Raw genomic sequence first — 15,932 nt, 5'->3', positions numbered from 1 at the left:
ATACACAACGATCTAATAAATTCAACAGCGTTCGTTAAGTGTAATGACTGTAAAAATACAGAATAATACTGACTAAGTCCAGAAACACGAGCTTTGTTTTCTCCCGTAAAGTATATCAACTCTAAAAATTTCTAAGCCCATTTTTCCAAGTCCAAGTATTTAACAGCACCTGCTTATTTTACTATGACCAAGTAGGGGCCTAACTATGAAAACAGAAGTTCAAACATTTAACTTCAGCTTCTCCAGTAAGAATCTAGGTTAGTCTTTTCATAGTCAATAAAATTCTTAAAGCTGTCCTTTGAAAATTAAGAGTTCTTATCAGAAAGATCATGCACAGAGAAACCAATATTTGAGAAACTCCTTTCAGATTACTTTGCATCCTGCAAGTTAATTGATTTACACATACATAATTTACCAAGATGCTTTATTACTCAGTACATGCAGACTAAGAGCCAAACCCTAGGTCTTTATTCCACCATACTAACAAGTAACGTGGACAAAATACCAAAAAGATATCCTTTTTAGAGGGGAAAAAGATATACCCTTATTAAGCAACAATGCACGAGTGATGGCATGAACAAATTAATATGGGTAGTCAAGACAGACTAGAATAAAGCATAAAATACTCACTGGTCTTAACCAACTATGCCTGTTAGAAAGCCATACAACCTTCAAACACTGTTTTGATGGAAGGAAATTTCCTATGACTCAACATAATTAAAACATCATTTAGTTACACTTATTTTCAGTGCAGCTTGAAGTTTTAAGTAATTTTTAGCTTTCAAATTAATTTAATATTCATTACCTGCATTTATCACAACAGATCATATATCCATCATCATGTGTAAAGCCACAAATGCATCTGGTAATATCGGTTCCATAGCTTCCATCCTCTGACGTACTGATGGTGGTAGCACTGGAGGTTTCATCAAAGTTGGGAGTAGTAAATATACCTACTTCATTCTTGCTTATAAGCACTGATGGAGGAGGAGAAGCTGGAGGCGTTGGAGGAGGCCGAGCACCATAATTATGGTCCTAGATTTTTGTGGAAAGAGAAGTTATAGCTCTTAAATGTTCATACACTGATGGTTATTTAAGCCAAAGTGTAAGAATTCACTTTGTAAAAAACTTTTTTAGTAATAGTTTAAAATTTTGTTTCTCATTGCTCATTCTTGGTTTTTACCGTCTCAACTATGTTTTACATTTAACTGCACTATGTTCTGTATTCTGTTTCTAATTAACCATCTTCAGTCAACTTACCCAACTCCCAATAAGATATAAAAATGCAAGCGTGAATCAAAGAACACCAGATTTACATAATCTATTTTATACAGAATACTTCTCATGAAACTTACTGCATAGGGCAAACCAATGTAACTGTGTGAATGTGAGCTGCTGGTATACAACTGGTGCGGATAACTGTTCGATTTTTCAACTACCACAGGGCTAGCTTCTACAGATTCTGGTCTGCAAGGCAAAAGACAGAAGAATAAGAAACACAATTAATATGTAATTCATATTATTACAGGTACTTGTTGCACAACTTCTAATTAATTGCCCGCTAATCCTGTTTAAAGAAGCATACAAAGAGAAGGGGGGGGAAGGAACACACTCACACCACCCCAAAATGGCCCCCTCACCCCAAAAAGGGGGGTGGGGGTGGGAACCCAACCCTCTTTTTTCTCTTCTTTAATTTTAAACGAAGCCTCCAGAGTGGCAGAGAACTCACACCTCTGTAGTTACAAAATTTATTTCAAAAAAAGTGCACGCTGAATCACATGACACAACCTGCAAATCTGGGACAGAAAAGCATGTTACACGCTTTGTCAGGGAGTCATCAGTCTGTACGCTCAAGTCTACAGAGTTGTAACAGAAGGTGCAGAAAGGACTTCCGCTTAATTATGACCGAAGATAGAAGTAGTAATTCAGAGAGCGGCAAACCGATAGCGCCCTGCACGACCACCAATGCTATCCGATTCTGCCATGACACCTAGCGGCAGCACTAGTGCACCACCCGCAATCCCCCGTACCTACCAGTACTCGAGGCAGCAGAGTACTGTTTCTACAAAGAGAAATCCCAAGCAGGGCAAATCTATCTAAAAAAGGCAATTTATCGACTTACCTTTAAACATAAAGAAAAAAAAAATGATAAAAATTTGCGAGAAAAGGTTTTTGAGCACAAGAAATTATACCTTCATTACCTTTCCTGAGCTGTTACATTAACGTGTGCATGCAACCAGATACATTATACTCTCATGACTGAGACACTTTTATTCAGTAACTGGTAGCTTTTTCATTGCACTATATGATTCAATCACACTAGGACAAACTTCAAATGAACCCAGAGTTACCTTGTTTTTTGGTTGGTTGGTTGTTTTTTTTACATTGAAAGGCAGAGCAAAATATCAGTATCTAAAACTGAAGTGGCTTTTGACTTGCATCACAAATCAGCCCTGTTTCACTGGACTAATTTTAGTTTTATTATGCGTGAACTCTACTTCCCATCACAAATATCATAATTCCTTGAACTGATTTTTTAAATAAAGTTGGTATTTCTGAACTTTTAAGTTAAAACAGATACCAGTGTTTTTTCTTAGGCATTAAGATAGTAAATAAAGGCTTTTCTGTTATGCCATGAAGTGATACTAGTTTGATTTAAAAGGATACCATCAATTTCCATTTGTTGGTAACATTTTTTCTAAGAATATAATTAATCATTAGCTTGCTAAAAACAACATACAGTATTTTCACGTCTACTTGAAAGTGTCCTAGTAACATTTTTGGTGGCCCGTTTTTTCCTTAGGTTTTCCCCATGTGAGGTTACTACATGATAAATTTGTTTAAAAAGAAACACCAGTTAAAAACACTACTGGGTGAAGACTTTAGTTTCTAGAGTCCAAAGAAAAAACATCTTTTTAAAAACATTAATGTCTCTAACAGTCACCAGTTGCATTTTTTTAGAGAGTGCACAAACACGTGAGTGCACAAATCATGTGACGTACTAACATTAGAAATACAACTTCTGACTAGCATGAGAGAAAAAACAACTCTGACAACACTTGTCCTTCATTACCTCATAAATGCAGAAAAATCCTCATTTACTCTTACACCACTTCTCAACTTGAAAATAATGTCATCCAGTTTGTTGGAATTATCTTCTAGAAGCAGCTCAAAACATGCCAAGTTCAAACCCATGATTAAAAAAACAAGCAGACTAGAACTGGAAAAGCTGTGCCTTTCCAACACATTTGCCTTTACCTCTTTACTGACATTTGTCCAGTAATTGGTCACCACTAATGTCATCCAGTTAATCCTTCTGACAATATAGTAAATCAAAATGGCAATAAATGAGGCACTGGTTATCCATCCACCATGGCTAGGACAGAGCTTAACTTCTTTCTCCAATTGAAGAGAGTCCTGACCACTGTATTGCTTCCACTGCTATTCTTCAACATTTAATGAATGGGAAAAACAGCAGCACCGTTACTCTTATCCACTATGTGTTCAATGCTCAGCCTAGAGTTTGTTTACTTCAGTATAACGAAAATACTCTGTTTTCAGAGCAGGAAGGCATACTGATACAGGACAAGGAGGGGAATTCAGATACAATCCATCTTTCAGCAATGCCACAATTAATTTAGAATAGTTTCCTTCACTAAAAATAAATATTACCATGACTGAAATACCAGCTACTTCAACAGGGTGCATTCAATGAAAGGTACCAGAATGGAAATGTCCTAAAAAGAGAGATAATGCTTATTTCATTGACTACAAAAATTCAAAAGGTATTCTAAATCTCTTGCAAAATAAGAGGCAAGACAATATATACCCTACTCCCTAAATCCATTTCTACCTACTTTAGCAGTTATAAAGAGAACCAAGTTTAGTATTTAGAGGCATAACAGCTGTACAAAGCAGTAGCATTAAACTTCCAGAAACAAAATACAGCAAATAAATGCATTTACCCCCAAGTATTTTAATACTCATAAAAGATTCAGAGTGCAGGGTTAAAAAGGGAAAAGCTCAATTTTACTTGAGCAAGGAAAGCCAGAAAAAGAATGGAAGAAAATTAGGTGAGATACAAAAGCAATTAAATCTTGATATTAATTTTGAGCCACAGAGACGTCTTTAATTTTTAACAGATTCTCACCAGAGCTTTGAATGTAACATACTTATCCACTCAAATGCTAGACTGGGGAGGGGAACAGTGTGGAGAAGACTAAGAAACATGGGAAGGAGGTGGTGGAGTGTTTACTGAAGCTCAAAGTTATCATCATAGGTTTGCTTTACAGTCAACAGGGATATTCATCCCATAAGCAATACGAAGAGTATCATTTCTCCACAAAACTACAGACAACCTTCTAACTTCGGCAGACAGTGTCTGCCAACACTTTAATATGGCCTTCACCAAATTCCTTGTTACCCATTCTCTGCCCACTATGTGCATAACCCTGACCTTAAACAGAAAACACACCCTTTGCACTATTATTTGTACAAAGATCAAGGCCGCCTTCTCAAATGGGCATCTCAAAGTTTTGTGAAGGAATACCGCTCAGCAAAATATTGAATTGTACAGCCAATTAAAGGATGAGATACCACCTCATTTAAAAATCAATTTAATTTTTTTTTTTTTTACTCAAGTATCAGGGCTCAAGTATCACGGCACTAACTATTCTGTTATAGACACACACCCCCATTTGCACCCCTGGCATTCTTATGGGTATCCCAAAAAGCAAGTTTTCAGGAAGAAAAAGTGTAAACATTCAGACCTGAAAGAACACTATGAGGTTTTCCTTGCTTGTATTTTTGAACATAAGCCAGTTCTGTAACAGATTGAGGTACTAAGCTTGTCAGTCTTTTGAGCATGCCACATTTTCAGCTTCACTTAAAACAAGTGCACCCTCAGTGTCTAACTAAGGGAGATATTTATTGTATTTATAGTTTTCATCAAAACTGAAATGTCTGTATTACAATACAGTGTATCTGAAGTTAGACCAAAATCCTAATATTATGCCCTAAAATAGACAAGAATTACCATGATAAACTGACTGTGACATTTTGCTAAAATGTCCTATGTATTTTTAGGTGTTGTGGTTAGCAATTCAAAACTGTGCAAGATATTCACAAAGAACAAAATAAAGAGCACCAGAAAAAAGAGCTTTCCCCATGCTCTCAGGTTGCAATGATTTAAGACATTCCTGTAACTTGAAAACAGGAACATAGTATTTTCTCAAATGAATAAAAAAAGCAAAAGATAGGTGTATTTTTTAAAAACACTCAAATAATTTTCATTCTGCAAGTGAAACAACTCATGTTCTGGTTAATGTCTGACCATATTTAAAAGTAAAATGCAAACTGAATATATTCTGCATGTTGCCAGCAGATGGCATTGGTGAGAAATTAAATAAGCAACACGAGATCACATGGTTCACAAAAAAAACCCCCAGCCCCTACAGGCTTATAGTTAACCTATATTAAGGAAATAATCTACCAACCATTCTAAGAAGTAGTCAGTTCTTCTTTAAAAATTAGTCTCCTGCACTCCCTTCCTTTTATGTAGTGTTTTGTTTCTGACCGTGTAACAAGGAGGGAGGGAGGGAGGGGAGAGGGAGCCGTTTTTGACTAACACCCAAAATACAATCAGTCCTCAGAATCTGGGGCCATCAACCACTTCTATAAAAATTTAGGTATTCAAATGGAAAAGAAAATCTAACCAAAACTAAAATTTTGAACAGCAGGTGCATATCCAAGCTTTAGGGTATGAAAACTTAGCAAATACTCGCAAACTTGACACCCACTAATCCACGGGCCCTGCTGGGATGCACCCATGAGTGCTGAGGGACCTGGCAACGTTATTGTGAGCTGCTCTCCGTCATCTTTGAAAGGTCACTGAGAACAGGAGAGGTGCCTGAGGACTAGAGGAAAGCAAACGTCACGCCAGTCTTCAAAAAGGGCAAGAAGGAGGATCTGGAAAACTACAGGCCAGCCATCCTTGGAAAGCTGATGAACAGCTCATCCTGCATGTCATGTCTAAGCGTGTAGAAGAAAAGAAGGTTATTGGGAGTGATCAACATGGATTTACCAAGGGGAAATCATGCTTGACAAATACGATAGCCTTCTATGATGGTATGACTGGCTGAGTGGGTGAGGGGAGAGCAGTGCATGTCATCTACCTTCAATTCAGCAAGGCTTCTGACACTGTCTCCCGCAATATCCTCATAGATAAGCTTAGGAAGCTTAGGAAGCGTGGATTAGATGAGTGGACAGTGAGGTGGATTGAAAACTGGCTGAATGGCAGAGTTTAGAGGGTTGGGATCAGTGGCACAGAGTCCAGTTGGAGGCCTGTAACCAGCAGTGTTTCCCAGGGGTCAGTACTGGGTCCGGTCTTGTTCAACGTGTTCATCAACAACCTGGATGAGTGGACAGAGTGTACCCTCAGCGAGTTTGCTGATAATACAAACCTGGGCAAGGTGACTGACACACCAGAATGCTGTGCTGCCCTTCAGCGAGACCTGGACAGGCTAGAGCACTGGGCAGAGAGGAACCTAATGGAAGTTCAACATGGGCAAGTGTAAGGTCCTACAACTAGGGAGGAATAACCCCAGGCAGCAGTACAAGTTAGGTGTTGACCTGCTGCAAAGCAGCTCTGCAGAAAGGGACCTGGGAGTCCTGGTGCACAAGTTGACCATGAACCAGCAACGTGCCCTTGTGGCCAAAAAGGCCAATGGCATCCTGGGGCACATTAAAAAAAACACATGGCCACCAGGCCAAGGGAGGTCATCCCCTCCCTCTACTCTGCCCTGCTGCGGCCAGATCTGGAGTACTGTCTAGCTCTGGGCTCCCCAGTTCAAGAAAGAGAGGGAACTAACTACTGGAGAGTGCAGTGGAGGGCTACAGAGGTGATCAAGGGAACAGGGCACCTCTGTTATGAGGAAAGGCTGAGAAACCTGGGTCTGTCTAGCCTGGAGAAGACTGAGAGGGGATCTCATCAATGCTTATAAATATTTAAAGTGCGAATGTCAAGAGGATGGGGCCAGACTCTTTCCAGTGGTGCCCAAACCGGAACATAGGAAATTCCGTCTCAATATGAGGAAAACTTCTCTACTTTGAGGGTGCCAGAGCACTAGAACAGGCTGCCCAGAGAGGTCGTGGAGTCTCCTTCTCTGGAGAGATTCAAAACACACCTGGATGCGTTCCCGTCCAACCTGCTCTAGGTGAACCTGCTTTGGCAGGGGAGTTGGACTAGATGATCTCCGAAGGTCCCTTCCAACCCCTACCATTCTGTGATTCTGTAATAGTACTGCCTGAAAACATTTGTCAAAACCTCTTCCTTCCAAGCATGCTTCAGCAGCATCAATCTGCCATATGCCAATTTGACAGGTCGAATTTTCAAGGAGTTCAGGTTTGTTTTCCCTTTGCAGCAGCACATCTGAGCAGTATGTGGCTGAAGGTCAGCTCAGATAAAGGAACATAATATATTTTGTACGAAAACCAGTATTTTTTATTTCAAGACACTTTGTCTAACCAAACACATATGATGGGGTTCACCACCTAGACAACAAAGAACTGAGCACTACTTCTCTACCACAGAGTGGGTTCTGCTACCTAAGCATCTTGTAGCAGGCCCTACATGAATAGGCTGGCCCGATATTGTCTGTAGGAACTGCAAGCTTCCTATTACCCTAAAATATGTTTAAAAAAAAAATAAAATCCCTGTTTCAACAACAGTAATGGGAATGTAGGTTTTCGTTTATTTAAGACTACAAGTGTTCATAATCTCTTCTCCTGGATATCGAGCTCAATACAAGGATCCATATACTGTGGTTGATAGGTTCATTATATAGGCCTTCTCTCTAAAAAACATATACAGATATCAAAACTAGTAAAGCAGTACCATCAATGATATTTCCCAACGGGTAGCTTACTCATTCTTGAAGCTAGATTAACAGTATCTCAAGTCAGGAAGCTCATTTTGAACTCTCCAAAATGGCTGGCTCTGCTTACTATTACAAGGTCTTTAACAGTAAGAAGTCACACATACTCATCTCTAGTAAGCCTTTTACAAATAAAGGCAAAATATTTATGCATTCTGACTACTATGGCACTACAAATATCAACCCACCACTGGAGAGCTCACTTAGGCCCAAGTAACATAAGAGACAGACTATTCCACCCAATTTTTAAGACATTGAGTTACCCTCTACATAGCTATTTGCTATAGTTATTAAAATAATATGTGCAACTATGTAATCACATGAACTATCCACCTTTTCGATAGGCTTATCTTTTAGTTTGAAGCACAAGAAAAAAATCTCTCAGCAGTAAGAGATGGCACCAGGAGTTTTTTCCAGGGCTCTTTCTCGTACATAATCAGGTTTGCCATTCCCTCATTCTTGTGTTTGCTCATGCTTCAGCAACTGATGAAGCAATATCAGACCTGTCAGTCACAGTGAAGAATTTCCAACTCCTCCCTCTTGGGAAAGCCCCAGAACTTGCTCAAAGACAATCTCTGATCACTGTCAATACAATCTATATCCAACATGCTATCCTCTGGAAGAAAACACACAAAATCCACATAAATCACATAGACAGTGATAGAAAAGGTCTCCAACTGTATAAGCTAGTAGGTTAGGGACATAACTTTGTGTTACACTTCTTTAGACAGTGACATGGCTTTTAAATCAGCACAAGCCAAATCATGCAACTACACATTTTTCAGTATAAGTATGGAAGAGATGACATGAGCCAATCTAATTGGTAACTGTCACTTAACATCTCAGGAAAAGCAGATTCTAACTGGGTCGCCATGCCACAGTTATCAAGCAAGTAACACGCTGTGAACTCTACCTTGTTTATACTGACAACTATATTTATTTATTTTAATTTCAGCATGGCATGCTGTGTCTGCAAGGAACGTCAGCAACCTCGGGAATCACGACCTTCTCCAAACATAAAAGAAAACTGGAGGAAAAGATAATGAAAAGAGTTGTGAATGGGTCACTCAGAAAGTTTTCTGCACCAAGCAAACCAGTGCTCACGATATGAGAGACCAACAAAACAACTTCAAACATTTAATGTGACAAAAACCTTCAAACTACAAATTCTTAGTTTTCTTCAGATAAATGGCACAAAGTTAGTATAGCCTTACATATAATTGAAAGCACAGGGAGAAACATCCCCTTAAAAAGCTATTCAAGAGTTCTGCTCACAGCCTATAATGTTTCTTTCAAAGTTTGGAAGGAAAGCCGTTTGCTTCTTAAATGGAGTGATACTACTTCACACACGCTCTCAAACAAAGGTTATGTGTAACCTATTTAAATTCATGTTAGTTATTAAATGCACCTGTTAAATGAAGGACCACTTTATGAAGTTTATTTTTGCAGTATGAAAGATTTCAAGCGTGTATGTAAAGTAAGTCTAATCCATTGTTTCCATATCTAAAACAAACAAATGTATTTTTGTAGTAACTGAAGACTGGGGAAGTCTTCAACATTACTAGAGAAAAGCTGAGAGGAAGACAGAGTAACAGCATCTCAAGTGATTAAAAAACCCAAACCAAAACCCAATTTAATATAAACTATGAACTTAACATCTTTTGTTATATCCAAGAAATGAAAGGGTTTTTTTTCCCTATGTATATGCAAAGAAGTATACAAAATTAACTGCGGCCTACACAAACTCTCTTGAACAACCCTTTTAGTATCTTTTGACACCCATCTCTTCCCAAAAGACTCAGCTGCTATATATTCTACTAATGTAAAAGCAACACAGAAAACAGGGGAAAAAAATTCAGATACTATTCTGAAATATACAGAGCCCAATGGAATGATGTACCTACATGCACTGGTAACAGCTGTAACACCACATTGGTCTTTTACCTCTCAAAGAACCAAGTTGTCCAAAATGCTATTTCTCTTCTTATAACATTAGACAGCCAGGTCAATAATACACACATGGAAAGACGTTCGTTTGACAGGGAAAATCTCTAGTCGGAGATCCAACTATACCTAAACTCTAGCCTATTGAAACTCTGCAGATTTAGATGCCACTAGAGGAAAATAAAAAAAAAAACCAACCAAAACCAAACAACAAAACCCAACCCCCCAAACCCAACAAAAAACCCAAACCAAACCCCCCCCCCCCAAAAAAAAAAAAAAAAAACCAAAACCACACAAACCCCAGGAATTCACTATGCTTATTCCATGCAAAGTAAGAGTTTCTTGAATTCAGGATTTCACTGGCTTTTTGTGATACTTTCTACACAGTCACCCACAGCTACTAACTGAAACGAATGTCTACTAGCTTGTCAATGTAAAATAACTTTGTGAAGACATGGTATGACACGATTAAGCTAGGCCTTCAGCTTTCAAAAACAAAGGCACCCTTATCTAATTACTACTACTTTCTTGCAATTTACCATGCCAATGAATTTACCTTTGTAACACAGGAAATCTAAAATATATTTTTTACATACACTTAAAAGGAAACCAAAATGATAAAATACTTTACGTGTGAAAAGCAAACCAGGCAGCACCTGTATTTCTTAGACTGATAAGCAAGAAAAACATCAATTTGTAGAACAGTTTAGCATCCCTCCTTTGCCCTCTCTGCAGAGGAAGAAACTGACTTAAGAATTAAGCGACAGTTATTAAAGATTCAATAAAACTAAGGAGACTCCCGAGTCCTCTCCAACTGTATTCAAAAACACTGACTAGGGAACAAATAAAAATAATGAAAAGATAAGAAAACTTACAAATTACATTCACATACTTACTCTGAGCCTGCAGCCATTTCCAAATAAGAAGTATCTGCTGTGTCAACCCCCAATGGGATCACTATGCTCATGACGTTCGTTTCTGATAAATTCGATTACTACGGAGTCCTATGCATTGGTATCCAAAACACTGGGGCATGCCAGCCACAGTGCTCATTGCAAACATCTAAGTGCATCCACAAACCCTGTTAAAAAAAACAATAAAAAGCAGAAGACTGAGTCAGTTCATTTGAAAGCCAGGCAATTTTATATCACGTATTAAGAAAGAAAAAAAAAACCCAGAGAAAAACAACACACTTTTAGCTGTCACAATGAATTCATTAGTTTTATTTTACACAAGCAAAAGGAAAAGAAAACATTCCATATTCTTTAAAAGTTGTTAACTTCAAGTACACTTAAGTGTGATGATCTCACGGCCTGAACTTAAAACTATTACTAACTGACAAAAATATTATGATTTAAATTGGTGATTAAAAAAAATAAAATAAATCATTCGGCACATTTAGTGAGGTAACAAAGATTTATGGCAGACTTACTCAATGTCAAGTACATTTGCTTACTGCTTTATATTGTCAGAGCCCAGTTGGTATAACTTTCAATCAAAACCTGGTTACAGAATTTTTCAAGTATTTCTTAGACAGCATTGTTCACTTTTGCTTTGCACTTTAAAAAAACCCAAGTTTCAATGTCCACAATACAAACTAAGGCTGTCAAAAGAAACAATACCATAACTTTCATTCTGTTTTTTTTTTTGAACCAACATCATTCTAATGATTCACAATAATAATATGAAACAATTTCCATCTCATTTTAACAGATCACCATCAGAAGATATTATACCCACTGGTGCCACTTTTAGAAGATTTTGTGGTGGTTGGTAGATTTTTTTAAGGAGCAACTAAAAAGCATCAGTAGTAGTTTTTAATTGTAGAGCAAAGCTACAATCCGCTTGACTTGCACAAGTCAATACAACAATCTCACCTGTATGCCAGTTATTATTAGTCTCCCACTCCTCTTACTGAGTAGGGAAGAACACCCAACCAAGTATAGGAGAGGAAACGTACATAGCACTTCAGCTGTCTCCATTCACAGATCAGTAAACTAATGCATTTTTATAGCCTAATACAGGCAAGGTTTTCCACAACTGAACTGAAGTAATTGAAGCTAAATGCCCTAATACAGGCAAGGTTTTCCACAACTGAAGTAATTGAAGCTAAATGCCCCCGTCTTCAATACCTACAAAATGAATAACTGCAAACTCCTTCCAAAATGTCGGAACTGCAAATACTCAGACCACTTTGCAATGAAGCACATACAGTGCCTAATACATACATTCCTCCCATCTGACAAAGTCTAGTATCTTAGTTGAAGTCTACAAAAGCCCAACTATTTTGAGATCAACATATTTTAACACACTCATCCTTGCCAAGAAAACACTAACAAGCCTCCAGTGAAAAATGGAGTACTTATTAAAAGGACTTCAGAAAAGCACTGTGGACTTAAATCTGAATTTTCTCCTTTTATTGATAATGTCAGAATCTTCAGGATGACAAGAGGAATCGACGGGGCAGCTCTAAGGTATGAACTGGCACCAAGTCTTCATCTAACTTCTTAAATTTTATCTTACTGCTGAAGTCTGGCAATTGACATCAAACGTCTCTACGTGCTCTTAAGTGCCTAAACCTACAGTTCATTCCCCCTCTAGACAGCAGAAAGTCACGTTTCGGTCCCATTGCATGAGTCACCAAATACAACGAACTGGAAAGCAATCAAGCCAACTAGCCATTGGGATATCTTGCTTTCCTCATTTAAACACTGATCATTTTCTTCGCAAATACCGCAAAAATCAAAGTATATCACTAGCTATGCATAAAATTAAGGAAACAACATACTATTTTCAAGAATTAGCAGAACGAAAAACCTGTTAAACCAAAAGCAGGTATAGAATATTTTTAGTAGCAGGCATAAAAGAAACCCTAAGCCCCTCTCACAGTTTAAGTAAGCACTCATGCTGCCATCATATAGTTTACTCTATTCATAGGGTAGAACCTTGAATGGCCTCATCTACAACTTACAGAAACCATCAGCTTGCCATTTAATTCTCTTCTTCTGAAAAAGTAAAAAATTTATATTAATTCCTACGTAATAATTGAAAGGAAACCATCAACTTTTTTAGTCTAGGTAAATCAGCTATCACAGGTTAAGGGTTGTTCCACTACCAGCCACAGTTTCACTTATGCTAACAAATCATTAGCATAACAGAAATTTGATTTTATGCTTGTAATTATATAATTCTAAAAAAGTTTTAGTGTGTTTCAAAGTAGGCCTAAAAGACATACTGGACACCACTGCCTGGGATCAAGATCCTCACTTAGACAGACGTTTCTCACACTTAAATTACTTTGGGTGGTGGATGGTTTTTCTTAATTGACTTTTCTTTAAACCCTTCTGACCAGGTAGAATAACAACTGGAAATTAATGTAGGCAAAAATGCCCAGGAGACTGATGGAAGTGAAGAACCTGCCTTAGACAGCTGCCTCATGGGCTATGACACCTGCAAACGTACAAAAAACAACTGAGGTTACCCAAGCATCATATATTCAAGTGGCCTTTACTGTAAACACAGAAAGAAGAAATGCAGCTACCAAATCTGAGAATCAAGTGAAATTTGGGGCTTGTTTTTTTTTTTTTTAAAGTAATGCCAAAAAAGGAGCTCTGTATTTGTTTTTAGAAGGATGTATAGATAGAAAATTAATTGCTACTGCATGGCCCAATGAATGCCATCATCTCTGACCAAGCAAATACATCACAACTCCTGTAACAAAAAAAAGGGGGGCAGGGCAGGGCTGGGAGAGGGGGGAACAAATCCAACATAGACTTCTTACCCTACTGCAAGCTATTGGAATACATCTTTAAGACTCATCTTCACTGAATAAAATCAGAGACTTGAAGAACTCAAGTTTATTTTGCCAAACAGCGTTGAACAGAAGTTGTTTCATCTAATGAACGTGGTTGTAATACTACCTCATTATTTTTTACCGCCTTAAGATTTCAGGTCTTCACCACATGCACAAAACCCTCCAATGCTTTTCCTCTGCCTACAGTTAAGTACGGAAGAATGGAGGCCGTCGCTGGCTTGCAATACCTACACAATTTAACTCAAACAAACATAGCTCATTATTTACGAGTAGTCATCCTCAACGAATTCCTGTAATGGGGGGGGGAAGAGACATGGATGGACAACGACAACAGGAATGACCCAAGATAAATTTATTACACTATGCCCACTTACTAACACAAATGTGACCTTATAGACCATCCAATGATGAACACCATAATACTGTCAGACTTGAGATGAAGGAAAATGACTATTTTCTGTCATGTCAGAACCAGAAGTATTGTCGTGACACACTGAAATATTCACAGTATTTTTATTGGATTATACTACAAAAATTGAAAAGTTCAGAACAGAAAATAATGTAACCACTGGGAAACTTTCTTCCTTACCCATCTTAATTTGCTTATCCTTTGAAGCTAGATATTTTAGATGAGTCATAAAATACTATCTGCTATCATAATATGGTACTTTCCAATTTCTGCAAGTACCCATCTATTTAAAGTCATTATTCTTTCAGAACTCTGACAAATCTGTCACCCAGAGCCTTCTAAGAAACTCTTTTCATAGATGCATTTAATTTAAATAATGGGCCAGGAAGAGTGGAAAGAAGGATGCTAGAGAAGAAGTCTTCCTTCAATCCAAGCAGACTATACACAACTTGCTCTTTAAGGAAGTCTTCCTTCAAGCAGTACATGACTTTGAAAGTTAGAAAGACCATGCTGGTTCGTCCAGTTAATTTCAGGCTCATATGGTTAAAGGCACTATATAAAAACTGCTGGTCCAAAGTTCAATGATCAGCTCTTCATTTGGCAAAGTAGCTCCTCTATCGTACCTTAATCTCAACAGTAGAGGACCTCTGATTTCGTCAGGTCCGTCTATTTTTTCAGCACACTGTAAGCTGTGAAAGAATTTTAGCAATTTCTTAGATTCATCAGATTTTCTTCATTATCACCCTACCAGCACAGCTTTATTACATGAAAACACATTCCTTATTTGAAGAAATTTTGCTTTTATTCAATTGCAGTTAAAAAGTTTTATCTGGACCTAATAATATGATTTTCATCTTAAAAAACAAAAAACTTTTTGTTCAATCTGGTTAAAGCATTTATCTTGCACAAAATCAACCTCCTGCAAGAAACTTATCACACTTAACCATTCGGTCACATGGGTTTACATTTTCTGCGGTAGTTCTTTTTCTCTCTAGAAAATACACAGGTGCTTTTTGACTTAATAGCCATATCAAGTCTAAAATATTTGAAGCCTCACCATACTTCTCATGATCCACTTTGCTTACAATACCAGAACCATTTTTTTTAAAATGAATTGTGCTCTTACAACAGAATTCTAAGAGTACAATACATTTGAAATTATTCATCTGTGTGGCTTTACACAAAGAACATCATTTATGCATTAAACAACAGAAAATAAGTTACATATTATCCCTGAGGTATTCCACTTACACAACATTATTCTGTGGTCTAACGAAGACCACATGTTTCCTTTCTGCCATGTCCTTCTAAGATCAATTGTGTGACAGCAGAAGAAAAAAAGTTAACTTTTTCACTGGTACATGGAGGAGGAAGAAAAACCCAACAAATACAGAGTGCTCGACTCTTGAATCAGAAAGTAAATGGATTATCTCCTGAAATGACATCAGTATTTTTGAACCTAATCCTACAGGGTCTAAACATTCAAAACAAAATCCATGATCAGATGTTGGCAGAAAAAAACTCCAGGCCTACTTTATCAGCATGTCTTTTTTCCCTCCTTCCACTCACTTCTTGTAGGACCATCAAAAGCTATACAGAACAGTTTCAGGAAACAAGCAGATGATAGATCACCTAGGTAGAAAGTACACTTGAAAAATAAGAACTTGAAGTCTGGCCAAACTGCCCAGATGACTCCAACACGGTTTCATAATCTCAGCTATCAATCATCCTCTCTAAGTGTCAAGAGCCCAGACAAATTCTTCCCTGGCATTTTCCATGTAAGTTTCTTTGTTTCTTTTCTTTGATTTTTTTTTTTTCTAAGAAGGTAGGA

At 37.7% G+C, this 15,932-nt stretch overlaps 1 protein-coding gene across 1 annotated transcript in view; it reads right to left on the bottom strand.

Moving 5' to 3' along the window:
- The window catches only part of KMT2E (lysine (K)-specific methyltransferase 2E), a 46,119-nt gene extending 35,160 nt beyond the window's left edge, over positions 1-10,959 (bottom strand). Inside the window, exons 1-3 of the mRNA XM_009883538.1 lie at positions 10,775-10,959; positions 1,356-1,467; positions 806-1,035 (exon numbers count right to left, since the gene is read on the bottom strand). Coding sequence (XP_009881840.1) covers positions 806-1,035; positions 1,356-1,467; positions 10,775-10,845 — 413 coding nt within the window. The 5' untranslated portion in view covers positions 10,846-10,959. The remainder of the gene's footprint in view (positions 1-805; positions 1,036-1,355; positions 1,468-10,774) is intronic.
- Between the last annotated feature and the right edge of the window lie 4,973 nt (positions 10,960-15,932).

The sequence above is a fragment of the Charadrius vociferus genome, unplaced genomic scaffold, assembly GCF_000708025.1.
Source record: "Charadrius vociferus isolate BGI_N301 unplaced genomic scaffold, ASM70802v2 scaffold704, whole genome shotgun sequence".
NCBI lineage: Eukaryota > Metazoa > Chordata > Aves > Charadriiformes > Charadriidae > Charadrius > Charadrius vociferus.
The sequence above is the reverse complement of the archived record's forward strand: the minus strand, read 5'-3'. Positions and strand labels throughout refer to the sequence as shown.